At 43.2% G+C, this 26270-nt stretch overlaps 1 protein-coding gene across 2 annotated transcripts in view; it reads left to right on the forward strand.

Moving 5' to 3' along the window:
- SLC66A2 (solute carrier family 66 member 2) overlaps window positions 1-26270 on the forward strand; it is a 72100-nt gene that overhangs the window by 26590 nt on the left and 19240 nt on the right. For both annotated transcript variants that reach the window (XM_068396347.1, XM_068396348.1), the window contains one exon: window positions 18268-18484. In XM_068396347.1, coding sequence (XP_068252448.1) covers window positions 18268-18484 — 217 coding nt within the window. The remainder of the gene's footprint in view (window positions 1-18267; window positions 18485-26270) is intronic.

A 26270-nucleotide genomic window follows, 5' to 3' on the forward strand; every position in this document is an offset into this window, starting at 1 on the left:
TTAAAGTGCACTGGGAATATGAAGTTACTAGTTTCTCCTAAGCTAGAAATAGGGAATATATTAAATAAGTCTATGTTTCTGAAACTCTTATTTATAAATAATGACATGTTAACAAGACATTTCCTTGTGCTGGGTATTGAAAGGCACTTATCACTGAAGCATCAGTGCTTTGCCATTTTCATTGCTGTATCAAGGGAAAACAAAATAAAGCCTGTTCTATTTCGATGCAGATGTCATGCTTTTAACCTGTAATGCACTACACTGACCATCCTTGACTGAAAACAATTAGGGATAGCTTTATTTTACTGAAAGATTCCCACCTTCCTCCCACTCCACGCTCCCACTTTGCAAGCAGTGATGCACCAAAGATACATTTATTGGAAAAAAGGTTTTCAAGCCCTAGATGGATGTTTCAAGTGAGAAAGAAGAAAGATCTTTGCTGCACTCCAGTTAGCCAGTCTCCCTGGACTGTTTGCCTTTGGGAGATGACGCAGGAAATCCCATTTTATGTCCCAGTTCTGAAGCAGGAAAACTAAGCAGTGAAACTTAGGTGCTCCATATCTGTATCCCATGGGAGTGCTAAGCAAGGATGAATCAGGGCCGGGGGCTTAGGTGCTCCTGCTTTCCTGTATGTTCTTGATCCCCTGTTGCCATCACAAAAAGGATACATGCAATTGGCTCTGTTTTGTCCTCACCCCATCATTTAGTTTGTGTCTGCCTCTACCCCTGAATGCTTTTAGCCCTGTAAAGACTGGAGCTGAAACAGTCCAGTTATAGGGGCTATAAGCCAGTATCATGGCACTCGCATGGGATGTGAGAGACTGAGGTGGAGGTTCCTGCTTGCAGGGATAACTGAGTGTATCAGTCTGAGCAAAGTGGCTCTGATGGCTCCCTGGGATGCCGGGGTGGGAGCCTCGAGCAAGCATGCTAGCCCTTAGGTACTCAGGTTCCCCTCTTGGAAAATGCGTATCCGAAAGAGCGTGATTACCTCCTGACTTGGAATGGAGAAACATCTGAAATCTGTGTTTCCCATGAAAGAAAAAGGCCTCCTGTCTGGTTCTACCCTCTGTGGCGCTGAGATCAACACTGCACCATGGAAAACTGCCCTCTGCCTTGTTAGGTTTGACTTACTGATTTTCTTTTGCAACAGTAAGTTCACAGTTGCCTTTATTTATGTTTAATTTTTGAGTCATGTTTTATGAACCTGCAGGCCCAAGGCACGCTGAAGAACAAAAGCCAAACCAAACACCCCTCTGGTGTGAATGCCAAATTGTCACTTCTGATGTTTGGCTGTTAACAGGTGCCCAAAGAACGACTTACAAATGCTGAAGAAAAGAAATTTGTTTATGAATTACTCATCGGTTCTGTTCCTGTGTGTTGGGGAGATGGGCTTTGTTATGGAAAACAGCACAGGCCGTGGGATTTAGTGCGGAGGCTATTTGATGTGAATGCTGCAGTAGCACAGACTTGGCCTGTGTGTAGAAGTTAATAACTAAACACTCCTGCTCTGTTGTACTTTTGACAATATAAGAAATTCGTTTCTTCTGAACTTTGTGTTTTAAGTATCTTTTTCCTGTGCCCATACTCTGTCTCATCTTCACTGAGACGTGATAATCAACTTTCAAAGGGAGGCAGTACATCATCTCCCCCCTGCCCCTGGCTTGATGCTTTTTACTATTACAGGCGCCCTAAATAGATTATTTCAGAAGAGGTGACTACATTAGATATTGGGACACATTATTTAGACATTTAGTGGTGTGACAGTGCAGAGTGTTCAGCAGTGCTGGCTTGCAGCCACGTCCCAGATCGCAGCCTGGACTGCTGGAGGGTTGTACAGTACATTGCGTCAAGGGAGAGACAGGAATAAGGTGGAAGGATTTTTTTTGGTAGCCATATCAGCCCCTGAATTCATTTCAGAGTCTTGTCCCACAAACAGTTATTCCTGCTTTAAGGCCCAAGCCATCTCCCTTTGACTTCCAAAGACTAGTTCATTGAAGCTGTGATGAGGAAGTCTTATATTGTAAACGATTTTTTTTCCTTTTTCTCTGTGAGGGTGGTTGGGTTGGGAGCTGCCTTTGCAAATCATGATTTAAATTATCAAGCAAAAAATACGGGAATAAAATAAATTATTTTGTATCTTTCATGTGCTTTACTAATGAAAGCTTGGTTCACATGGTGATGTGTGTAGCAATATAGCCATTACGCTGAAGCAGGTTTTGTTGCTGATGAAGGAAATGTAATACCTGTACATGTTAGTACTGATACAGCATAATACGTGATCCATTCAAATTACATTTTTTTATCATGTTAAAAATACATTAAATGGTCATGTATTAGATTACTTTTACTTGTAACATATCAGGTTGGTTTGGGTTGAAAATTGATTTCAAATAGAAAAGTGGAATAACTTATTTAAATTTAAAAAATGTAAATAAACTGCAGTGTTTTGTACTGAATGACCATTTTGCAGAAACATGCTTTTTAAACAAACCAAATAAAGCAGGTATTATTTTTAGATAGATTTTTAGTAAAATTAATTTACTTTTTTTTCCTGGTCATCTCATCCTTTTATAGTCTCAGTCATTATTCAAAGACACAGGTGTTACTCAGCTCCCAGTTAGTTTCTTATTGTTTGAATAAATGAGATATTTTTATTAAGCTAAACTGAAAAAGTAAAAAATTTTTCTCGCAGAAGCAGACAAAGCTTTCTAAGGTCTCGTTCCAGTGCATCAGCCAGTAGTTCTTTAGATCTAGTATTTGACTCGTTAAAGCTATGCAGTGGATGCTTGGTGATTTAAATGATATTAATAGATTGGCAAACATAGGCCTCAGAAGTGTGCATAGTCACGTTTTTAAATTTTAATTTGTTTTATTTTTCAGAGTAAATGTTTTTAACTTCAATTTTTTTTAAATCTTGTTACTATTATATACTGTTATTTTTTATATACAGTCTCTGGCTACCTGAGGAGATGACATAATACTGAGTGAAGTTGGGGAAGAACGAATGTAACTTAGCTGTTCATGAGAAGGTACTTCCCATATCCTCTTGAATCAACAGCAGAAAGGGTGTAATTTTTCTGTAAATCATGAATTTATGGTGAGGATCAGGGTGTATGCAGTCTCCCTCCAGACACTCAGATTGCTAGTAATGAGCATGTTTCCCTCCTTGGGGAGGGAACTATCCCACCAGTATTCCTGAAGTTATGAACATCTCCTTTCATATGCATTTATTATGTGCCCTACTTTCTCTTTGCTCTGCTCTGTGATCAGTATGCATTACATCTACTGCATTGGGATCCTATGTTCCCTCCCATGGGCAGGGGAAAAAATCCAAACCCCAGAATTCAGTTCTGGCAGATATATTTTTACTCACATTGTACATTTAAAAAAACGGGTCTTGTTCATCCTGGATGATTCCATGGAGACATAGAAACTAGTGAAGACAGATCCTGAGTATTTCAGGGAAACGTTTTTTATTTTTAATAGCTGCTTAAAGCTGTCTTTTTTTACTATTGCTCATTGCAACTCAGAAGCTTGATGAGAACTTGAGAGGTGCAGCATTTTAAATATTCAGAACATCGCTGTTTCTTCATTTAAGGTATATGAGTTTCAGGCTTTTTTTCCCATCAAAATCAGCACCAATACTGCTGTTTCTAAAATACATAGGCTGCTTTGGTTTTTATACACACTATGTGTGCATAGTTAATCTTTAAAATTTGAAGTCTGTCTTTACATTCGTGATAATAAAAGTTTTGCCATCCCCTCCTTACTTAATTGACTTTTTAAGAGGTTGCTTTGTGAATGTCACAAACTGTGCAGTTGTTGCTAGGTAAATTTTTTTTTCCCCCCTCCTTATGTCTGGTTTGTACAGCCTTTGAAAAGAAATGGTTGCTGGTCTTGAGATTCTTTGCTTCCTCTCACCCCCATTTTTTGTCCATTTATACAAAACACCAAAAATTTGGAATGACTCCTTGCTTATGGTAAGGTTTTACACTGCAGCCCTTTCTTGTCTTTGCACCCCTTGGCATGTAAAAATCAGAAGTTATTTAAGAAAATTTCTTTTGCCTTAAATTTTTATTGTGACTTCAGAGACGCTATTTATTCCCTCGTGCCTTTCTCCACCCCCTGTTGGGAGTAGGTTGTAGTAGAAGAACAAGTAACTGTGCACTCAGGGAATAGAGCAAACTTAATATTGAAATGGCTTAAAATAGTCTTATCCACAAGTTTCTCATTAAATTTCTGTGTGCAGTAGATGTCAAAAAACTGCTAAATCTTTGAAGAAATTTATTATTTCTTCATAGAAGAACATAGAAATTTAATGAGGAATTTGTGGATAGGACTATTATCATAGAATCATAGAATGGTTTCGGTTGGAAGGGACCTTAAAATTATTGTTCGAGAGCTCGTTGTTTATGGTTCACCTGTCGTCATTTTCCTGGTCCCCTGCACTCCTGAGGATGAGATGTGTAAAGGACGCAGCAATGGAGGGCAAATCCCTGTATCACTCGGCCAGGAAAAAAAGGTCTGTACCCTGTGGTGGCAAAGTCATCTCACTGGTGAACACTGCCAGTGCACTGTCTTCTGCCTGTTTTGCTGTGGAGTTTTTTTGTTGTCCTTTTTAAAACGAATCATATTTATAAAGGGGCATAACAGCCAAAGTCTTTTGCCTGCAGCAGCGGCTGGGTGCCAGGATGTTTGGCAGCAATGCCAGCCTAAGATATTCCTGATCCTCTCTTTTCTTTTTTTCCCCCCACTCATTCTTGCCCCCTCAGTTGTGCTGACAGAACGGTTTGTGGGATTATGTTTTGAACCAAATAAGGGAACAGAACTGGCTTGAAATGCAGGCTTGTTCGGGGTTTTTTTGTGCAAATTCTTAAAAAAAGAAAAGCCCACGTTTTGTATCTTCAATGAGAAATGCTTGAGGGAGCTAAACAGTTGACCTGCTGTAGCTTGAGGGGGATGAGAGGGGCTTAAACTTCTGCTAGGAAATGTGAACAACTTGTGAATGCACACTTCTGTCACCACCAAACTCTTAATGACAGAGCAAGCTACTTAAATCTACTACCATTACGTTTCTTTCCAGATCTTGAAGATACATTGACTATGGAGCGTTAAACTGCAGACCTAAGGTGTTCAAAAACTCTGTGGTATTCAGAAGTGCATCTTGCATAACAACTGCTGCTCGTGTCAGAGCAGGGATTTATCTGTGGTCAAACTAAACAGCTGGGAAGTAGAAGGGGAAATTCTGTTTCAGGGTAGCTCTGTTTCGCTCTGCTCCTCCAGTTACAAGTGCTGTAATCAGGAAGGCAGTCTGCAAGCACTCAAGTGAAATTCTGTACTGATCTCCCTCCCTATAAATTCTTCCTGCTAATGCAATGAAGTCATTTGTGTGGAAATTCCTCCTGTTTGGTCACCGTATACAGTAATTCAGATCTGTGCAGACTTGTTGTAAATAGAGTGAGTTTTGGTTTAAAGATTGTGAGAGAACACTGGAGGCATATAGGTTCTGGAAAACCTTCTACTACCAGAAGTCCTTTTTTTACCTTTCCCTAGAAAGTCATATAGAGATGGAGATTATTCCCAGCTTCATCTACCTACATTTTTTTTTAAAAAGTGGATGAATTGGCATAGTCAACTTTACAAATGTCAGCATGCCTAAATGATGTTTATGGTAGCAAATGAGAAATCAGAAGTTGAGATTTTTCTGCTACTCCTGGCCACTTGTGATGATTTTGAAGCATTAAACTATTGATACTAAAATGGGTTATTCTGAGGTTAACTAAGGCAATTGCCAAGAGATGTTTAGCAGCCCACTTGACATTATTTTAGCAAAGGAGGCAGCTGCACAAGGTATTACTCTGTTTGGATGCTAAATTAGTAGGGCCAGTTTGGGGGCTAGAAGTTTTCTTGGCTGGTGGTGGGTTACCTAGGAAACAAGGATTAAACGTTCCCCCAAAAAATCCTAAATGAGGAGAGGAGTTTATATTTTTAGGAAGTGTTTAGCTTTGTGTTGTATATGTACTCACACATGCATATATGTGTGCCTGACTTCAGTGTCTTGGAAAAAAAAATCACATTAAGACTTTTCTTTTTGTGGTGTCTTCACAATAGTGGAGATAGAATCTCAGGTACGTCAAGCTCAGAGAAGGCTGAAAGAGAGAGAGATCATTTATCTTTACACAAGTTACTGGCTATTCAGGATTTTCCCCTGAGATCTGCAGTTCAAAAGAGGGGGTGAAATATTACCTGACAGTTACTTCCAGAGTTTCTGGGAGTAACTTGCTGTGTTATTCATGCCACCTGGCATTGTAATCCCTGGCATAGTGGTATCTGAGGCAGCCTGCATCTGGGCTAATGCACAGCTTGGTTTCACAGAATCAGAATCAGCCAGATTGGAAGAGACCTCTGGGATCATCGAGTCCAACCGTTGCCCTGACACCACCCTGTCAACTAGACCATGGCACTAAGTGCCATGTCCAGTCTTTTCTTAAACACATCCAGAGATGGTGACTCCACCACCTCCCTGGGCAGCCCATTCCAATGTCTAATAACCCTTTCTGAAAAGAAATTCTTCCTAATGTCCAACCTGAACCTCCCCTGGCGAAGCTTGAGGCTGTGTCCTCTTGTCCTATCGCTAGTTGCCCGGGAGAAGAGGCCGACTCCCACTTCATATTGTAGTATTTAGAAGAACTTTAATGGCAGTCTTTGAATGAGAAGGAGTATGATAAGTGCCTATTGTTTCTAATAGTATAGTAGTCTTAATATCATCTGAGATTTAAACTTCAAAGAATAAGTTTCAGTACTATTCAAAATAAATTAAACTGTTTTCATAGAGAGTTTGTAACTCCAAAAATTTGGAGCCAAGGCTGCCTGCTCTGCAGTGCTTAACTTGCTCCATTTTAGTCTTTTGTCTGAGGCCTTTGTGTACTTGCCTGGTAGGGCTGTGGGTGATAGCCTAGATAAACCATGGGATAGTGTAAAATGTTATTAAAACGATAGTAAAAATAGTGACTTGGTACTACGTGTTCTTGCTGTGACATTCTCATCATCCCTGCTTAGCTTGCTGTCAAAAGTCTCTTTCTATAGTTAGCACAGGAAGGCGTATCTAGCCAAAAGAAGAGTGAGCTTGGTTCTGATCTGATGCCTCCATCATTAGCACAGTTGGGAGCAAAGGCCTTACTTCAGAGCTGTGCTTGCAGGTGAAGAGTTGGGGGATTTATCTCTTTAGTTTGACTTGCTTTGGGATTTTTGGTGGTCTTGGCATAGGAGGTGAGCAGAATCAGGAGTGTTTGTAGCGAAAGCGTTGACTGCAAGAGTCATCAGAACTCTGCTGTGGTGCTCCCGGGGCTTCCTGTTTCCCTCCTGTACTGTGCCTTGAGAGGAGGACATGCTGCTCCTTAAGAGGAGGACTTCCCCCTGAAGTCCATGCCCTCTGTCTCACGTGGTTTCTAAAGCTGTTTATGCTGCTTTCACTCCACCTTTCAAATCCATAGTTTATTTTCTGTAGCACTAATTCCTTTGGGCCACAGCTACCTCATTCCAGTGGCTTTCCTAGCCCCATGATCTGCCTAGTTATTAGGCTGTTCTCTTTATCAATCATCTTGTAAGTCAGTCCTAGCTGCTTTTGCCAGCTGTTGAGACAATCTCATGGAGACAGTGACTAAGAGGAATGGTCAATACATTGGAATAGAAAGAGAAGAGACTTCCATACTGAACAGGCAAAAGTAGCGGTAACACAGTAGGTAATTTCAGTAGTGATGTTGCTGAAGAGGCCAATCTTCACAGAGGAAATACAGACCTATAACTACATTGATTTAGATACATCTAGGCTTAAGTGCCTTGCCCAAGTAGCAATATTGGTATGTATCTGTGGTGGTGGTTGTGTTTTTTCTTCTCCTAATCTTACTGGCCTGCTCTAGGAGTGCAGACCTGGCGTTTTCTCTCAGCTGGACTTGGGAAGAGTTTGGATGGCGTATGTTGCACAAGGTAAATTGGTGGGGTGTTGCAAGTGTACCCCTTGCAAGTTGCCTTGAAAGCATCTGCCATCTGGAGAACTCCAAGAAATGTCCTTGCTTTAGAAGAGACTAGTCCAGAGTACACTTCTGCAGGCTTTTTTGGGGGGGAGTGGGGAAGGAGTTTGCTTCTGGCTCACCCAAAATTGGTTACTCTCTGTTCTGCAGTAATGTGCAGAGGTGGCTGGGCTGAGCTGCACTGCTCCATGTGGATTTCCCAGCTCAGTTGGCATTCGCCAGCAGTCTCTGAGCCCAACAGTTGGAGCCACGTTCACACATACCATACTTGCTAAAACTTCCTCCGTGTTAGAACAAAAAAACTTCGTTCTCCCCTGCTTGCTTTTATAATTTTGCTTTCTTTTTAATGCTTGTAGCATTAGCAGTTGTACTGTGAGGGGGGTGTGTGTATGCAAGCATGTTTAGGTGTGTATATAAACACACAAATTAAAATGTTGGCAGGGACTGGTAACAGTGCAGCACAAGTGATGTAAACAATTCTGCATCCTTTTGTAAGACAGTGGAAAATGTCAAACATGAGTTAAAGGTCAACCTGATTTTGTGGGTTTATATAACTGCATTTTTCTCTAAAATGTTTTTTTTTCTATTTCCTGTGAGACTCCCATAAGCTGAAGCTGTGTACAAAGCAAATTACACTGCGGATAGCAGAGCAAAGGCTATCAGCTGCACAGGAGGTGCCCAGGGTATGAATATTTTCTTTTAGGTTTTCATTCTTACTTGTCCTGTGTGTTGTTAGCAGCAGGGGTAAAGCTTTCAGGCTAAGTGTAACTTTTTAATTGCTGTTCTTTAAGGTTCACAAAATGGTCAATATAGCTGTTATTGCTAATTATCTCTGGTCAAGACCACTGTGCTATGTGGTATTCAAAGGCTTCCCTTAAACCAAAGGCTGTAAAATCAAGAAAGTAGCAAATTAATGGGAAAAGCAGGGTGTTTTATAACAGAGTGTGGATTGTTTGACTTTTTTATATATACCAGTGCATTTGTGTGTGATTTTTTTAAAGTAGTTCTAACTAATATGTGTCTCTTGACCTTGCAATTACTAACTCACAGAATCAATCAGGTTGGAAGAGACCTCTGGGATCATCGAGTCCAACCGTTGCCCTGACACCACCATGTCAACTGGACCATGGCACTAAGTGCCATGTCCAGTCTTTTCTTAAACACATCCAGAGATGGTAACTCCACCACCTCCCTGGGCAGCCCATTCCAATGTCTAATGACCCTTTCTGAGAAGAAATTCTTCCTAGTGTCCAACCTGAACCTCCCCTGGCGAAGCTTGAGGCTGTGTCCTCTTGTCCTATCGCTAGTTGCCCGGGAGAAGAGGCTGACTCCCACTGCGCTACAACCTCCCTTCAGGTAGTTGTAGACTGCAATAAGGTCACCTCTGAGCCTCCTCTTCTCCACGCTAAACACCCCCAGCTCCCTCAGCTGTTCCTCAGAGGTCAGACCCTTCACCAGCTTGGTCGCCCTCCTCTGGACTCACTCCAACACCTCAACATCTTTCTTGAAGTGCGGGGCCCAGAACTGGACACAGTATTCAAGGTGTGGCCTCACCAGTGCCGGTGAGGAGGTCGAGTGGACCTCATAGGACCTGAAGTGGGAGGGCAGAGCAGTTGCTGATGTTTGGAGGTATGTTGTGCTGGGTGACAGTATGGAAGACGAGTCAGAAGCCCTGAGGGGGTGACAATGCTGAAAAAATTTCAGCCCACTTACATATAACTTATTTGAGAAGGAGGAAGAAGAGTGGGTCATAACTCTGATGGTGGGGAAAAAAACATGAACTTGATGTGACAAAATGGAGACCCAGCATAAGAGATTTTAGAAACTGGTGACACCACTTAAAATGAGGCAAAGAAAACCAAGGCAAGTACTCGCCTTCAAACTGGAGGAGATGACTGAGGGAGATAGGGTTACTGTTGGCGTAGAGGAGGTTTCATCAGACTTGAGCTTCTAATCTCAGGTGTTCAACAGTCCTCCACCAAGTACCAAAACCTCCAGTGAGCTTTCAAAAACAAAGGTTCTTTGTATGAATTCTCAAGGTTTATTTGGGTTAGGCTTTCAGCCTTTTTCTCTGCAGTTAAGATCTGACATTTTTCCCCTCTCACATGAAAATCTACTGGTTACTTTTCATTAACTAAGAAGAGTCAAATACTAAGAGAATTGGCTCTATTGAAACTCTGACATCAGTCTAGATGTGGCCAAGGAAAGGCACTGTATGGGCCAAAAGATGCCAAAAATGGATTTCATTAAATGACAGAAACTTGTATAGCATAGGCTGGGGTGATATTTTCAGAAGGTTTAAGACCCCCTGGAATATTTGGCTCCCGTCTTAGATGTGCTAGAGAGGAAGAAGTGACAGCGTTTGGGTACTACTCAGTGTGAAAGACAGATGACAATAGCCTGTAGATGGGAATGTTGTAAAGTGAAGGCACATGGAGAGATGGTCAGGTACTGTGGTGACAGGGCTGTGCAGATACATAAAAGTACAGAGAAATGCAGAAATTCCTAGGTCACAGGCCTGAAGGAATGGAGACGGAGAACGATGATATTAGCATCTTTACAGACACTATGCAAGATGGTGGATTCCTTATTTTTTTTTCAAAAGGAGAGCGGTTTGGATTGGAGCCAGAAGTTTCTGGTGCTAAGCTCTCATTTCTTCTCTTTTGTACGATGAGTGAAACATAACAGGTCCCTTTTCAGTCCCAGTGAGTGTAAAAGAAATGCTGGCTTCAGACAGCATTTTGCAGGTTTCTATCTCTTCTTAAAAAAGGAAGAAATAAAATCTAAATGTATTAGTACTCACTGTCTGTCTCTAATGCTGCTTCCTTCCTTCTTTCTGGAAGGAAAGAAGAAAGTGCCTAGCTGGATACGTAGCTGATGAGAGTGAGAGAAGTTATGGATCGCCTGGTAACAGTCACAGAATCACAGAATCAGCCAGGTTGGAAGAGACCTCTGGGATCATCGAGTCCAACCGTTGGCCTGACACCACCATGTCAACTAGACCATGGCACTAAGTGCCATGTCCAGTCTTTTCTTAAACACATCCAGAGATGGTGACTCCACCACCTCCCTGGGCAGCCCATTCCAATGTCTAATAACCCTTTCTGGGAAGAAATTCTTCCTAATGTCCAACCTGACCCTTCCTGCTCTTGTCACCCCAGTTATTTCCTGGGTGCCCTGTGTGGCACGCAGGAATTTCAGAACAGAGGATCGGAGAAACCCACCTGCTGACTGGGAGCTGCTCAGAATGAGCGAGGTGAGGAGTGCTAGCCAGCGTGCTTCTCTGTAATCCTGCCACTGCCTTGAGATGAGGCATCTGAAATTGGGTTTTCCAGGGAGACAGATAAAGACTGAGCCAAATACCTGAGGATTTGCTGCAGCTGGAGGACTGCAAGTGTAAAAGTCTTTTCAGAATCCACTGCTCAGGCCCCACCTCCTGTGGCAGATGCCTCCCAAGTCCTTTTCAGAGCACGTGGCAAAATGTATTTATTTTAAGATGCTACTGCTGAGTGCAGTGCTTGTGTGTAGCTTAGAGCACTCACTCAAGGTGTGAGGGGTCTGAGTTAATTTCTCTTGTCAGCCTGGGGATACAAGTCTGCATCTTCCAGACTGTCCAAAGAGTTGCCGTTGTTGCCAGGCTGGAATGAGGAGGGGCATCGTATTTGCTTGCTGCTCAGAGCCGAACCCTTTTTACAGCGGAGACCACAAGCTTCTTGAGACAAGCAAAAGAGCAAGTGAGGGGGAGCCTGCCACACCATAGCCCAGTGGTTGAGACCCCCAGGCAGGGCAGAGAGTTGTAGATTCCAGCTCCTGCATCCTCGAACCACGTGTACATTTTACAGTAAACAGACCATGGATAATAACCTGAAATAATTCCCAGCCGTGACTGCATTTTGTAGCTGTTCCAGGTTGGCTGATTTGCCATTATCAGGCTCTTTCACAGCATCTAAGCCCTCAGGTTTTGGATTCCAGTGTTTTTAAGGGAGGCGTAGGACATCTGACTGCTCAGGCTGAACTCCTTTGATCTTGTGCAGAAGTAGGCTGTGACAGGAACAGTCAGGTCAGGTGGGCAGGCACTGTGGGCCAGAGTTAGATGATGGAAATTGGAAGTTCTTTGAAAAGCAGTCTCCCAAAGCACAAGACTTAGCTGTAACCCGGGGGGGAGGAGGAGCAAACAAAAAGTGGAAACTGGGTCAAATGACTAAAGACAAGTGTAAGTGAACGTAGCCCAAGGATGTAGGTACGAAATTAGAAAGGTCAAGGCACAAAATAAGATGCACCGAGCAAAAGAAATTGAGAGCTACAGTAAACAATTTTTAGGATGTCAAAGACTTTGCTTCAGTTTCCCAAAAGGAACTAACGTGGTAGCTGACTTGGTATAAAATGCTTCTTGACTAAAAATAATGTAACTGTTTGGACCTCTGTGTCATCCTTAAGTGAAAGTTGATACTGCGGACTCTTCTTTGTGTCACTTGGCATATGTCCCACACCGGAATCTTGAATTTTCTACTGGCATTTTGGCCTGACTAGCATTAACCATGGTTATTTGCAATGCTGTCTCTGCCTGCTTTACATTTTTCATGTCTGACATGCAATGTGCCTCCCAGAGGAGGTCTTTTAATCTCATCTTTCTTCACCCTCAAGCTGTGTAGACTTTTCTCCAGTCAGTGCACAAAGAACCTACTGAGCTGCTCCTTCCTCTAGCATCAATAGGATTTTCCAACATAAATCTCTCATCTATCAATGGATTAACATGTTTAAAATGCAACTCTGAGTGGATTAAAGAGCTCAGGCATGGGTAATAAGATATCGTAGCTTTCACTGCAGTAATGCCAGTTCGATGTTAGCAGCTGGGAGTTACCATTTGAACTTCATCAACTGAGTGTGGTTACAAACTTGTGCCATGAATTTCTCTCTGGGCAGGATGTGAATGGAGTGAGCTGTGCAAGCAGTGCCTTCCCCTTTTAGGGAATAGAAAAATATGCATCCAGATTCAACTTGGATAGATTTTAAGACATTTGACAGAAAAAAAATTGTGGTGCAGTGGGATTTCTTGTTTTGTCCTTTTAAAGAAAAGGGGTGATGTTTGCTGGGGCGGGGGGCCCCCAAAATCCCAATATCGTCTTTATTAGTCATAATTATCTTCAAATATGAATAATATTTGCAATAATATTTATAACTTTGTTCAGTTCTGCCCCTCAGATGACATGGCCCAGGGCACTGATTGGTGTCCTCTGGCTATATTCTTGGGATGGGTTTGGCTACATCTGCCTCTCCCCTCTGCTGCAGATTGCTCTGTTTGGAGGGGGACGGGACTGGTCTGCACGCACATGTGGATTTTGTTCTGGTTTTGAAGCTCTTTTTTTTTTTTAAAGGGACACTTCCCTTTTGTTTTTAAGCATTTAAAAGCCTTTTTTGCATATACCTGTCACAGTACTCAGCACAATCAGCATTTTTTTCTTTGCAAGTATATAGGTGGGCCCCGCACTTCAAGAAAGATGTTGAGGTGTTGGAGCGAGTCCAGAGGAGGGCGACCAAGCTGGTGAAGGGTCTGGAGGGTCTGACCTATGAGGAACGGCTGAGGGAGCTGGGGTTGTTTAGCCTGCAGAAGAGGAGGCTCAGAGGTGACCTTATTGCAGTCTACAACTACCTGAAGGGAGGTTGTAGTGAAGTGGGAGTTGGCCTCTTCTCCCAGGCAACTAGCGATAGGACAAGAGGGCACAGCCTCAAGCTTCGCCAGGGAAGGTTCAGGTTGCACATCAGGAAGAATTTCTTTTCAGAAAGGGTTATTAGACATTGGAATGGGCTGCCCAGGGAGGTGGTGGAGTCACCATCTCTGGATATGTTTAAGAAAAGACTGGACATGGCACTTAGTGCCATGGTCTAGTTGACAGGGTGGTGTCAGGGCAACGGTTGGACTCTATGATCCCTGAGGTCTCTTCCAGCCTGGTCGTTTCTGTGATTCTGTGATTCTATTACTGTACTAATGTGTTTGGACCCCCTTGAGAAGGGACCACTTGGAAAAATGAGTCACAGTTTATTTCCAAACCTTGAAGTGATGAGGATATGATATTTTTTTTTCCCCTCTGAATTTCTGAAACCATTTGTCAGAGAAGATAAGCTTCAGTCTTGGTTAAAAAGAAGCAATCATGTGGCAAAACAGTTCACCAGTACAAGTAAGGGCCAGAGAAACTATGACACATATGAAAGGTCAGGTATGCTGTTCTCTACCTTTTGTTTTTGCTTTTAGTTCAGTCATTCTTTTGCTTCTTCCTGGAAGTTGTTGGTAAGGCAGAGTTTGGTGATGTGTAGTTCCTAAAAGAGACTTCTGCATTTTGAAAACACGTCTGTTAAGTAGAGCTATTAGTGATTATGTATTGGGTTGTTTTTAAGATAATTTAGATGTTTTTCTGTAAGGCTATTTCCAGGGTTATAATTGTTCTTATCTGATTTTGTCTGTCTGTCTTTCAGGAAAACATTACCAAGCCAAATTTATAGCAGAAACTAGAACTTATTCATAACTTAGTATAGTGAAATGGAGACTATATAGCATCATGATAGTTTTGAGCAAAAGAGAATCTCAGTCTCTTTCCTGGGCTAGTAATTAACTCTTCTGCTTCAGCTGAAGTCCCATTTCACATGATAGTTTTCTCATCTGTGTATGCTATTATAATAAAAATAATACTTAAGATTTTCAGAGAAAAGATGATGAGTAAATTATCATCATTACCAGATTTCTTGGCTGCCTAATACTAGGTTCAGGAATGTTAGTACTTATGTGAATGGAAATGGACTTCAGTGCAGCAGTACTGAATACGCACATGAACAGCTGGCGTAGCAGGAGGTAATTGCGTGTTTTAAGTGTTTGCGTGGGTCCATCTATTTTGTAGATGGCCTCGTGGTAGCTGTGTGAACGTTGACTTTTTTTGTTCCATGAACTTCTGAAACTTCCACACCTCCATGGAGATTTAGTTATTTCATTTCTGTTATGAAAATGAACTTGGGGAAATAAGGATTTGGTGTACAGGGATGGGTATTTTCAAAAGGATCCTTGAACATGTGGAGAATGCAGGAGGAGAAACACAGCGTATGCAGGGCAGCCCTGCCAGCTGGTGGAGGGTTTAACGAGTGAGGGGGTAAGGGTCCTGCGTGCCCAAGGCAGCACAGCAACCAGATCCAGACTAATGCTATCGAATCCGGGATTCGAGGTGTACTGACTATATAGCCAAGAGGGTCTCTTCTAGGGCTGGAACTGTCTGGAAGAGTGAGCTTCATGTGTTCTTGCCTATGGCTGCCACCAGTTGCTAGTTTTCAGGTATTGGTCTGAGACAGTATCTGTTGAACACCGTATCAAAGTTGAACGACCCTTGCTGGAAAGTAAATGCAAGTTTTCCACCCAGCATGTTTAAATGCGAGAGCTCTGAATTAAAATGAAGCACGTGCCTCTTTAAGAGTTGAAAGGCAGTGCTTTAGGTGTTCTGTGAAGAAACTAAAGGCTGCATGAGAACGTCTCAGAATCAAGGTTTCAAGAAATAATCTGGTAAAAGTGGCAGTTGCATCACTCAAAAGCCTTCCCTAGCTCTCCTTTTTCAGAAGGGGGGTTGCTTTTGAAATGGCCTGTAACCTCACCAGCTTTATCTTTCTCTTCATCCTCTTTTCTTATGCTGTTCATTATTCTGTCCCCATTGTAAGCCCAAACGTCTCTGTCCCAGAGAGCGTCTCTTGCTAATATAACAGTTGCGTAGTGTCCGATTTGTTGTGTTGGGTCAGGTCATTTGCTTGGTATTGCTCGTGAAGCTGGCAAAATTAGTGTGAATTTACTGTGTTAGGCCTCTTGCTATTTTATGTTATGCAGATACAGGTCAGGCAAAGTGAAAGGAATGGGAGTTTTGGGCGTCTCTTACTCCTTCTACCTTGTCAGAGGTTCTACTTGAGTCTGCTCCTCTCCAGAAAATGCAATAGAGATAAATTAAAATGGATAATGTTTTTCCTGCATTTGTGGTTGTGGTTTTGTGCCTTCTTTTTTCTGGTTCATTCTGGTTTGTTCTTCCTTCATCTCCACAAAGGAAAGCCTTCACAAAGCTCCAGAAATGTGTGATGCTCACATGCTGTGTGGGCTATGCCAGCACTGGGTCTACCTTTTATTTAGTCTTGTGTCCCTGAATTCTGAGGCTGAGGAGCCACTGCCATAAAATACTGAAGGTCAATGTCACGTTGACAGTGTCTTTACCACAGATTATTTAATTCAGTTCTGGATGATGGCTGATAGTGCTACAGGTTGTGTCCAGTTCTGGGCCCCGCACTTCAAGAAAGATGTTGAGGTGTTGGAGCGAGTCCAGAGGAGGGCGACCAAGCTGGTGAAGGGTCTGGAGGGTCTGACCTCCGAGGAACGGCTGAAGGAGTTGGGGTTGTTTAGCCTGGAGAAAAGGAGGCTCAGAGGTGACTGTATTGCAGTCTACAACTACGTGAAGGGAGGTTGTAGTGAAGTGGGAGTCGGCCTCTTCTCCCAGGCAACTAGCGATAGGACAAGAGGACACAGCCTCAAGCTTCGCCAGGGGAGGTTCAGGTTGGACATCAGGAAGAATTTCTTTTCAGAAAGGGTTATTAGACATTGGAATGGGCTGCCCAGGGAGGTGGTGGAGTCACCATCTCTGGATGTGTTTAAGAAAAGACTGGACATGGCCCGTAGTGCCGTGGTCTAGTTGACAGGGTGGTGTCAGGGCAATGGTTGGACTCGATGATCCCTGAGGTCTCTTCCAACCTGGTTGATTCTGTGATTCTATGATAGGTTGGGTATGGCTCCTGGCCAGTTTTGCCTTCCTCTTTGTGTGGCAAAGTAAATTGATTCAGCTGGATGCAGTCAGTAGTTGTCTTGAGGCATGGGTTTGCCAAATATTAAAAAGGAGAGACTAGTTAGTAAAGAGTGAGGGCCAAACTGATAATGATATGAGAGTGTGGAAAGACGCAGAAAACGAAACTATTATTTGACATGTATATGTGTCCTTAGGCAGCTAAGTGCCTGTACGGATTTATTCCTGTTTCACTGAATTTGTTGTTAGTCAGCAGAGGTCAATGTCTTCCTTGCCCGAGTTAACAGTAGGACTTTTTTGTAGCATTCTGTACTTCTGCTGAGGAGGCAGCGACAGAAATCTTCTAGTGATGTGCCGGTGTGTTGCACGTATTTAGGTTGTTAGAATGATGGTTCATGGTCTTGATAATTAACAGAATCCAGTTGGTCTGAGGTTGGTATTTTAAACTTCAAGTACTTTTAAGAAAGGAAGACATGAACAGCACCTGCTAATGAACTTCAGAGTTCTTATTATTCAATATTATTCAGTATAAGAACTTCAGAGTTCTTATTATTCAAAATTACGTTGTTATTTTGCTATACAGTCAATGATAATAGGGTTGTATATTTTATTATTTTATTCTTCATTCTCTCAAGAGAGGATATTGTGTTTGGTGTAGCGTTTTGTTCTGATGGATGTAGAAATGAGTGTGCACCCTGTACTCATTGGTACTGGCAAAGGCAAGAGCTAAGCACGCTTTGCCCTTGGAGTGAGAAGTGGGGACGTCTGTGGGAGGTGTTGTTCCAGGGAGGATTCTTGTCCCACTCTTGCACCTACCTCAGTAAAGCTGTACCAGCTGCACATGGCAGCTTGCCCTTCATGGCAGACAGCTGCACCGCACCAGGAACAGAGCTGTGGACTTTAGGTGACCTAAGCATGTTGGATTGAGGCAGTTTGATGGTAGAGATAATGACCTGAGAGAGAGAGAGCACTTGGCACTGATGGGCTTGAGGCCTGTACTTAGTATTGTGAAGTTTTTCGTGAAACATTTCCTATGCCAGCTCTGCTAGAGGCATATCCAGAGTTCTTCATGTTTGATACCTGAAGGTCAGTGCTTTCTCTTTAAAAGTCATCTTTGTAAATATTTTGGTAGTTTGCAAGTCTTTGTTTTATTGTTTCTTTATTGAACATTCCCACCAAAAAGTGCTTTCCAAATCAAGACTCCTATTTTTTATTTTTCTTGTTCGTTTTGAGTTTGGTGGGTGGTTTTTATTGCTTGTTTTGTTTTGATTTTTTTTTAATCCTTTCCCTCATTTTCTACCTTCCCCTACCCCCAAAGACTGACAGTGGCTCCCTCACGCTTCTCAGTTCTCAGTGCCACCCTGATTAACTTTGAGTCTGGTTGGGAAAACATATTTTATTCTTCTTCCATTCCTATTCTGTTGCAGATTTTGACTTGAACTATTTTTGGCATTGGAGCAAGTTTACAGACTACGTGCAGTGTGTCCTGACCTTCACTGGTGTGACCGGTTACATCACTTACCTCTGGCTTGACTCATCTCTCTTTGTGGAAACGCTGGGCTTCCTTGCAGTGTTCACCGAGGCTATGTTAGGCATTCCCCAGCTCTACCGTAACTACCAGAATAGGTCTACAGAAGGAATGAGGTATGATGTTTGTCTTCTGTAAAACAAGTAAGTGTGTGCGTGTGCGTATAGGTAAATCTTTGTGTAGTGTGACCATCTCTGGATGTGCTTAAGAAAAGACTGGACATGGCACTTAGTGCCATGGTCTAGTTGACATGGTGGTGTCAGGGCAACGGTTGGACTCGATGATCCCAGAGGTCTCTTCCAACCTGGTTGATTCTGTGATTCTGTAATACTTTTCTAGGCAGGGCAATGTCATCTTTCGAAATCTTACTTGAAAATACAACAACTGTCGGAGTAGATTCTCTGTCAGTAGGGGCTGGTGCAGTGCTGCTGAAGGCAGTGGGAGCTCTGTTACACCTCTGGAGTCTGACCCATTGTCCAAGTCCAGCTGGACAGTTCCAATGTGAAACATGTTTTAGTAAAAGAAACATGTAAAACTACTGCTGTTGCCATTAGCAACACATTGCGGTTCAACTCAAGCTGTGCTGCACTGGTAATTAGAAATGGACTAAAGAGATCTTGCATATCAAAAGTAATAACGAGGAAGAAAATATTTTGAGCCTGCAGCGAATAACTGTCAGTCTAACTCACATATTACAGAATCACAGAATCAACCAGGTTGGAAGAGACCTCTGGGATCATTGAGTCCAACCTGGCACCACCATGTCAACTAGACCGTGGCACTAAGTGCCATGTCCAGTCTTTTCTTAAACACATCCAGAGATGGTGACTCCACCACCTCCCTGGGCAGCCCATTCCAATGGCTAATGACCCTTTCTGAGAAGAAATTCTTCCTAATGTCCAACCTGAACCTCCCCTGGCGAAGCTTGAGGCTGTGTCCTCTTGTCCTATCGCTAGCTGCCCGGGAGAAGAGGCCGACTCCCACTTCACTACAACCTCCCTTCAGGTAGTTGTAGACTGCACTAAGGTCACCTCTGAGCCTCCTCTTCTCCAGGCTAAGCAACCCCAGCTCCCTCAGCCGTTCCTCGTAGGTCAGACCCTCCAGACCCTTCACCAGCTTGGTCGCCCTCCTCTGGACTCGCTCCAACACCTCAACATCTTTCTTGAAGTGCGTATTAGCGCTTCATGAGTATTAGCTCATCACTGTTTTGCAGTACGTTATTATGTTTTGTAGCAAATGACATCACTATTTATTTATGTATAAAAGCTTGTAATTGACATTTTAAAAAGCTCAAATGAGACGTTTACAGTCATGACTGGGAAACCCTCTGTAAACAAGTGCGGGACAGAAAACTTTAATCTTGCGCCCACTGTTGCGTCGTTAATCTAGATTATCTTTCAATACTGTTTACTGGATGTCTCAATCATAACACTTAAGATTTCCAAATTTCAAGGGCAACTTGTAAAGCTTTTTAGGAGAGGAAACGTTCACTGTGGTGCATCAGTGTGCTAGTCTATAAACAGTACAGCAGCAAATCACTTCACGGAGTGCTGTGATCATTTGTGACTGTAACTGTCTTCTCTTTCATTGTTTTGAAATTACTTCTCTTTCATTGCTTTTAAACTTGCTGGGATAACTTTTACTTTGGTCAAAACAAATAACCACTCCCCACCACCCCTAAACCAAAGCAATTCTGTCTGTTGACATTGTTCCATTAGTTGTTTGGCTTGGAGACACTTCTGCTAGCTACTTCTGAGTTCTTTTCTAGCTTGAAATGATGTTGAGGGAATGTTTGGAAATTTGATTTGATACTTAAGGCATTTTTTGATTGGGAGCCCCTTTGGTGGAGGGTGTGAATCAGGATTTACTTCCAAAACATTGGTGTATTTTTCAGGCATGTACTGCCTTGGAAAATTCTGTACCTGTGATACTCAGAAGGCAATTTACCTACTAGACCTTTTTTATGCTCTGGTTTGACTTTTCTCTTTGTTTTATTTGCGAATCATAATGCCACATTATGATAGCTGCTGCCAGATAATGTTTTGCTTTTCCTCAGCTCCTCTCTGGGGACCCGAGTTTCAGTTTTCTGATTTCCTGTATATGTTATTTAGCAAAAGGAGAAAAAAAACCCCTTTGTGCTTCACAGTAACACTTTCTTTGTAAAGCATTAAGCACAGAATTGCAGAATTCTTGTCTGAAACTGCTTGGAAAGAGAGTGCTGTGTTTATTCAGGAGAAGATATCATAAAAATTCTTGTTCCCTTGCCATCAAACAGAACCAGGTCCAGTGATAGCCACCCTCCTTATTGGCTGTGCCCACAGGTTTTGCAGAATGCATTTCCTTCTCTGGTTCTACTCTTGAAGCAGTATGTTGCATGGTATGGGACACTGAGGGGTCTGGGGACTGATGAGACAATGTACAGCTTGTGCTGCTTTACTGCAGTTGGAGTATGTTCATGCAAATGCACGTTAGTACTCTCTCTTTTTTCAGGTTATATTGCAGTTCTATATATGTTGCAGGTACCACATATACTTCCTAGCACCATGCAATCCTGAGTTGACTTGATGGTCTCTAAGCATGACTTGGCTGTTCCTACTGTGAGAGTGACTTCTGCTAGTGTATTACCTTCTGTTGAAGGAGCTGTTGGAAATACTTCCTCTGAACTTCCCTTCCCGTGCCTGTTTCTCTGTCTAAAAGCACATCAGAGAAGAGACCCCAGTCCTGGAAGGACTGAAGGGAGCATACTAAGTTTATGAACTTGCATGGGTATTTACTAGATGGGGGCTAGTTGATGCCACTGTACTGGGCAGGTATTTACTGCTCAGTGTGGAAATAACATGCATATGGATGGTTACACTGTCAGAAGCAATTGAACTGGTGATCCTCTGCCCATCAGCTGGGCCATGATGGCTGGCTGCCAGACATGTTCTTAGCAAGCCTCGGTGGCAAAGTAAAATAGATGAGTTTCAAGTGTCTTTTGTGGCTTTAAGCTTAATGGTGAGAGCAGTGAGAATTAAGCTGTTCTATTCAGTGACTTTTTGGACAATTATCACATGCTGGTTGGAAGCAGTAACTTCTTAAAGCACAGTAGTTCTGTCATCTGTGGTGCATGAGTGGAGCCCATGTCCCTGATAAACAGAATCACAGAATCAATCAGGTTGGAAGAGCCCTCTGGGATCATCGAGTCCAACCATTGCCCTGACACCATCCTCTCAACTAGACCGTGGCACTAAGTGCCATGTCCAGTCTTTTCTTAAACACCTCCAGAGATGTGACTCCACCACCTCCCTGGGCAGCCTGTTCCAATGTCTAATGACCCTTTCTGAGAAGAAATTCTTCCTAATGTCCAACCTGAACCTCCCCTGGCGAAGCTTGAGGCTGTGTCCTCTTGTCCTATTGCTAGTTGCCTGGGAGAAGAGGTCGACTCCCACTTCACTACAACCTCCCTTCAGGTAGTTGTAGACTGCAATAAGGTCACCTCTGAGCCTCCTCCAGGCTAAACAACCCCAGCTCCCTCAGCTGTTCCTCGTAGGTCAGACCCTCCAGACCCTTCACCACCTTGGTCGCCCTCCTCTGGACTTGCTCCAACACCTCAACATCTTTCTTGAAGTGCAGGGCCCAGAACTGGACACAGTATTCAAGGTGTGGCCTCACCAGTGCCGAGTACAGAGGGACGATCACTTCCCCAGACCGGCTGGCTACGCTATTCCTAATAGAGGCCAGGATGCCATTGGCCTTCTTGGCCACCTGGGCACACTGCTGGCTCATGTTTAGCCGGCTGTCGATCAGCACCCCCAGGTCTCTTTCCACCGGGCCACTTTCTAACCACTCTTCACCCAGCCTATAGCGCTGCAAGGGGTTGTTGTGGCCCAAGTGTAAGACCCGGCACTTGTTCTTGTTGAACCTCATGCCGTTGTTGAACATCACAGCCTTTACTATTGCCAGAGAAGGGGTTGTTTGGAGGTCCTCATGGCTTGGCTGATAAAAACAGCAACATGCATCTGCCTCTGAATTGGGGCAGAATGGGACACAGCAGCTGATATGTTAAGTCTATTTCTACTTTAGCAAATAATTCCTTTCCTAAATGTAAGCTGACAAAATAGAAATGCAGGATGAGGTAACAGTATGTGGCCACATCTGATCAGGGTATCCTGCCAGACTCCTCAAACATTGTGTTATTTCTGAAAAAACGCAGCAAGCAAAGAACCCTACAGCCCCCTCACCCCAATCCCCCCTTCCTGCTTAAATGCAGAGTTGAGGATATCTCATGCTTGAGGTAGCAGTCATTTCGTGATGAACTCTGAGACTAGAGGCCACGAGAGAGGTAAATGGGGCAGGTGGCTGTGGTGGCAGGCAGGATACTCTTGGGGAGTCTATTGTGAAAATGGTCCATGTTCTTGCCTCTGTATTTCAGTCTGCTGCTGCCTGAAAAGTCCCCTCCTGAAAATGTGCTCAGTGTCGGAGATAAACATCCAGAGGACATCTGCAGCTGAGTCAGTTGTATTTATGGTAGCAGGGCATGGCTGGAGTGAAAGAATCATGGTTAGGTGCATTGTAGTAGGACTGAGAATGAGTCTTCCAGTTCTTTGATATCTCTATTCTGCTGGATAGAGCTCCTCACTTCTTATTTTTATTTATGTCTTCATTTCTACCTACTTCTCTCACTTTCCTTCTTTTTGTAGCAGTATCACTCCTAGGTCCTGTAGTTTTCTCCTCTGCTCTCCGAGAGCAGAGACCAAAGGAGAAGTTGGAAAGGGATGGAAACAATAAAACCAGGAAGGAGATGCACGCTGAGGAACGGCTTTTGTGGAGGGAAGGAAGTGTAGTATGTCCTGGTGGGCTGATGACTGAAGGGTGGGAATGTTCCCATGTCCAAGGAACAGAAATTTTCATGATGTTCTCTTTGACAATTTATCTGATTACTTTTGGAATTAGCACTTTATAGAAACTTAGAGCTCTGTTCAAGCATGGAAGTACTTTTGAATAGTTGCAAACCTGAATAGTACGGTCATAGTTCTAGTAGTTATGGTACTAACCTTGACAGAAGTGCTTTTTTTAATGAGCTGTGGTACAAGTTAATACCTATCAAGGAAATAATCACTTAATTTAATCTTCATTCAGTTCAAGAACTAAACTAGTTCTGTCCTGTCACCTAGTAAAAGAGTAATTTAATGACATTAATTGTTATCGGGATGAATTAGAATCATGAGTATGATTATGTTTGCATCAGTTAGAAAAAGGAGGAAAGCAACCTCAAAATGTAAGAGCTTTGGAATATAGGAGACATCCTGTTATATGGGGAAAAAAGCATTATGAGGTTAAAGATTGCTCATCACTTGTAATTTTTTTTTATATAATGTGGTAAAATATTTCAAGATCTTGATATAAAAAACACCCCTCCCCCTCATCTTCCAGGAGGCAGAGATGCTGACTCTGCTCCAGTTGGGATTTGATGCTCCTCATATTACTAACTGCTTTTCCTTTGTGACAAAAACCATACAGATAAGAACTTCTGTCATTTATCTTTGTGTCCCCACTCCTTCTAAGATACCTGCCTCCCAGTCGCTTTCCCTGTAGTCATGAGATGAGGTAGTGTTCAACGTGGAGCAGTGGAGATGGAGGGGAGATTGGCTCTGGATCTGTCAGCAGCACTGCTGCACACAGAGGTAGGGACGTGCTGGTCAGTTCATTGGGAGAATCGCATTCTTGTGGGGACAACAGCTTTTGTGGAGCTCCTGCAGGGTGGAAGCATGTGCTTTTGCGCAGGGGTGAGGAGAACCTAATCTCTGTGGGAGGCACAGGCTCATGCAGGCACTGGTGTTATTATGCACCCTTCATAATCCCATCAGACCTCCCTCCACTGAAGGAGGAGGGTGTTCCTCTGTATGTCTGTGACAAAGCTGTAGGTGTGCTGGCCTACACAGGGATGTGTTAACCCTGGGACAGCATAAGGATGGATTTGCTCCAGGGCAGTCTGTTGTATTGCCTTCCTGTCTGCTGCCCTGCCGTGTTCTGCTCCAGAAAAAATAACTGCCCTTCATTTAAAGTTTTTCACAAAAGCTCATCAGAATCACCTGGCAGTGACCCTTTTTGACTGTCAGCTGCTGCTCCAGCCCCGTGGAGCAACAGTTTCTTTTCAGTCATCTGCTTGGAGTTCAGAGCTGCTGGATGGCAGAATCTCCCCAGGTCCAAGAAAGAGGTCTGGCAGTAGGACTGAGCTGGGCTGCATATCATAGAATCACAGAATCAGCCAGGTTGGAAGGGACCTCTGGGATCATCGAGTCCAACCATTGCCCTGACACCACCATGTCAACTAGACCATGGCCCTAAGTGCCATGTCCAGTCTTTTCTTAAACACATCCAGAGATGGTGACTCCACCACCTCCCTGGGCAGCCTGTTCCAATGTCTAATGACCCCTTCTGAGAAGAAATTCTTCCTAATGTCCAACCTGAACCTCCCCTGGCGAAGCTTGAGGCTGTGTCCTCTTGTCCTATCGCTAGTTGCCTAGGAGAAGAGGCCGACTCCCACTCCACTACAACCTCCCTTCAGGTAGTTGTAGACTGCAATAAGGTCACCTCTGAGCCTCCTCTTCTCCAGGCTAAACAACCCCAGATCTTGAAGTCTCAGAGCCACAATCCAGGTGATACTCAAATGTGCCCATCAATGATTAGGTTGGAAGCATGTTGGTCCAAAAAGCAAGGTCCTCTCGCAGCGGTTGTTGAGCTCCTGGTGTGCACTGTTGTCTCTCTTCCCCAGCTGCGCCCTGGGTGCTGTGCCTGCCTCAGGGCCATGTGTGCAGCTGCAGGGTCGGAGGGAGAGAACCAGGGAAGGGCTGTGTCGTCCATCTGTGAGCTGTGGCCAGTTTTCAGCTGACTTGAAAGGAATCTCCTTTCTGCACATCCCCTGTTGCATTTGGCTGTCATTGGGTCAAAGGCTCAAAGCTTTGCCACCCAGAGACAGCTGGCACAATCAGTTACCCTCCTTATGTGTCGGTATGGCCTGAAAGGCTGAAGGGGGAAAATCTCAGTATTGCATCCATCAGATTATTGTGCAGTGAAATAAAGAAAATATTAATTTAGTCCCTCCTGTGGCAGTCCTGTGATTATCCTGTTTAAAAAACAGTCACTGAAGGAGAAACAGTCAGCATTTATTGTCTCAGAAGCTGCTGGAGCCAAGAGTTGCAAATTTTAAGAATGCTTTTCCATTCAGAAGTGTTTTATGAGGTGCTGCAGCTGCGAGCTAGTTAGGGCAGGTGTTTATCTGAAATGTATCCAGTGAAATAAGTGCAGTGTAAAGAGGTATGAAAGAAATCCTATTAAATGTATATCCCGAGATATTATTTCCTCTTTTCCCCTATAGATGATACTAAAAATACTAGAAGACAGTATTTCTTAGGGAGATAAAACTTTGTTGTGGGGTACTTTTATGTAGTACTGCTCTGTAGCTTTTTCCTTTGACACATGCAGCTCTTTATATCATTTTTTAAGAGAAGCTTTTGACTTCTGAGGATGGTGTTTGTCCCAGAGACAAATCCTGGCTTTATTCAAACTCTGTGAAGATTAATGCGAGCTGCTAGATTTTTCTGCCTGCATTGGATTAGCCAGGTGCTGTGATGAACAGAAACAGAAGGATTTATTCAGGACTGGCTAACCAATGTCTGGCCACCTCCTCTAGTGAGATTTTAGATTTAAGGAGATTGGGCAAGTGGTCTAAAAATGCCACTGCTGTGGTTTCTTGGGAATTTTTGAATAGTGAATAGGTAAAACAGCTCCAGTGAGTTACTTCCTTTGGAGTTCTGATGTTTAAAAGAAAACAAAACTCTACACCACAGAGAAGTAGCAAGAATTGTGGATGTTTCTGCTCAGGCACCAGCTACGCATTAGCTTCTTAACTAAGGAATA

The sequence above is a fragment of the Nyctibius grandis genome, chromosome 3 (assembly GCF_013368605.1).
Source record: "Nyctibius grandis isolate bNycGra1 chromosome 3, bNycGra1.pri, whole genome shotgun sequence".
In the NCBI taxonomy this organism is placed as follows: Eukaryota; Metazoa; Chordata; class Aves; order Nyctibiiformes; family Nyctibiidae; genus Nyctibius; species Nyctibius grandis.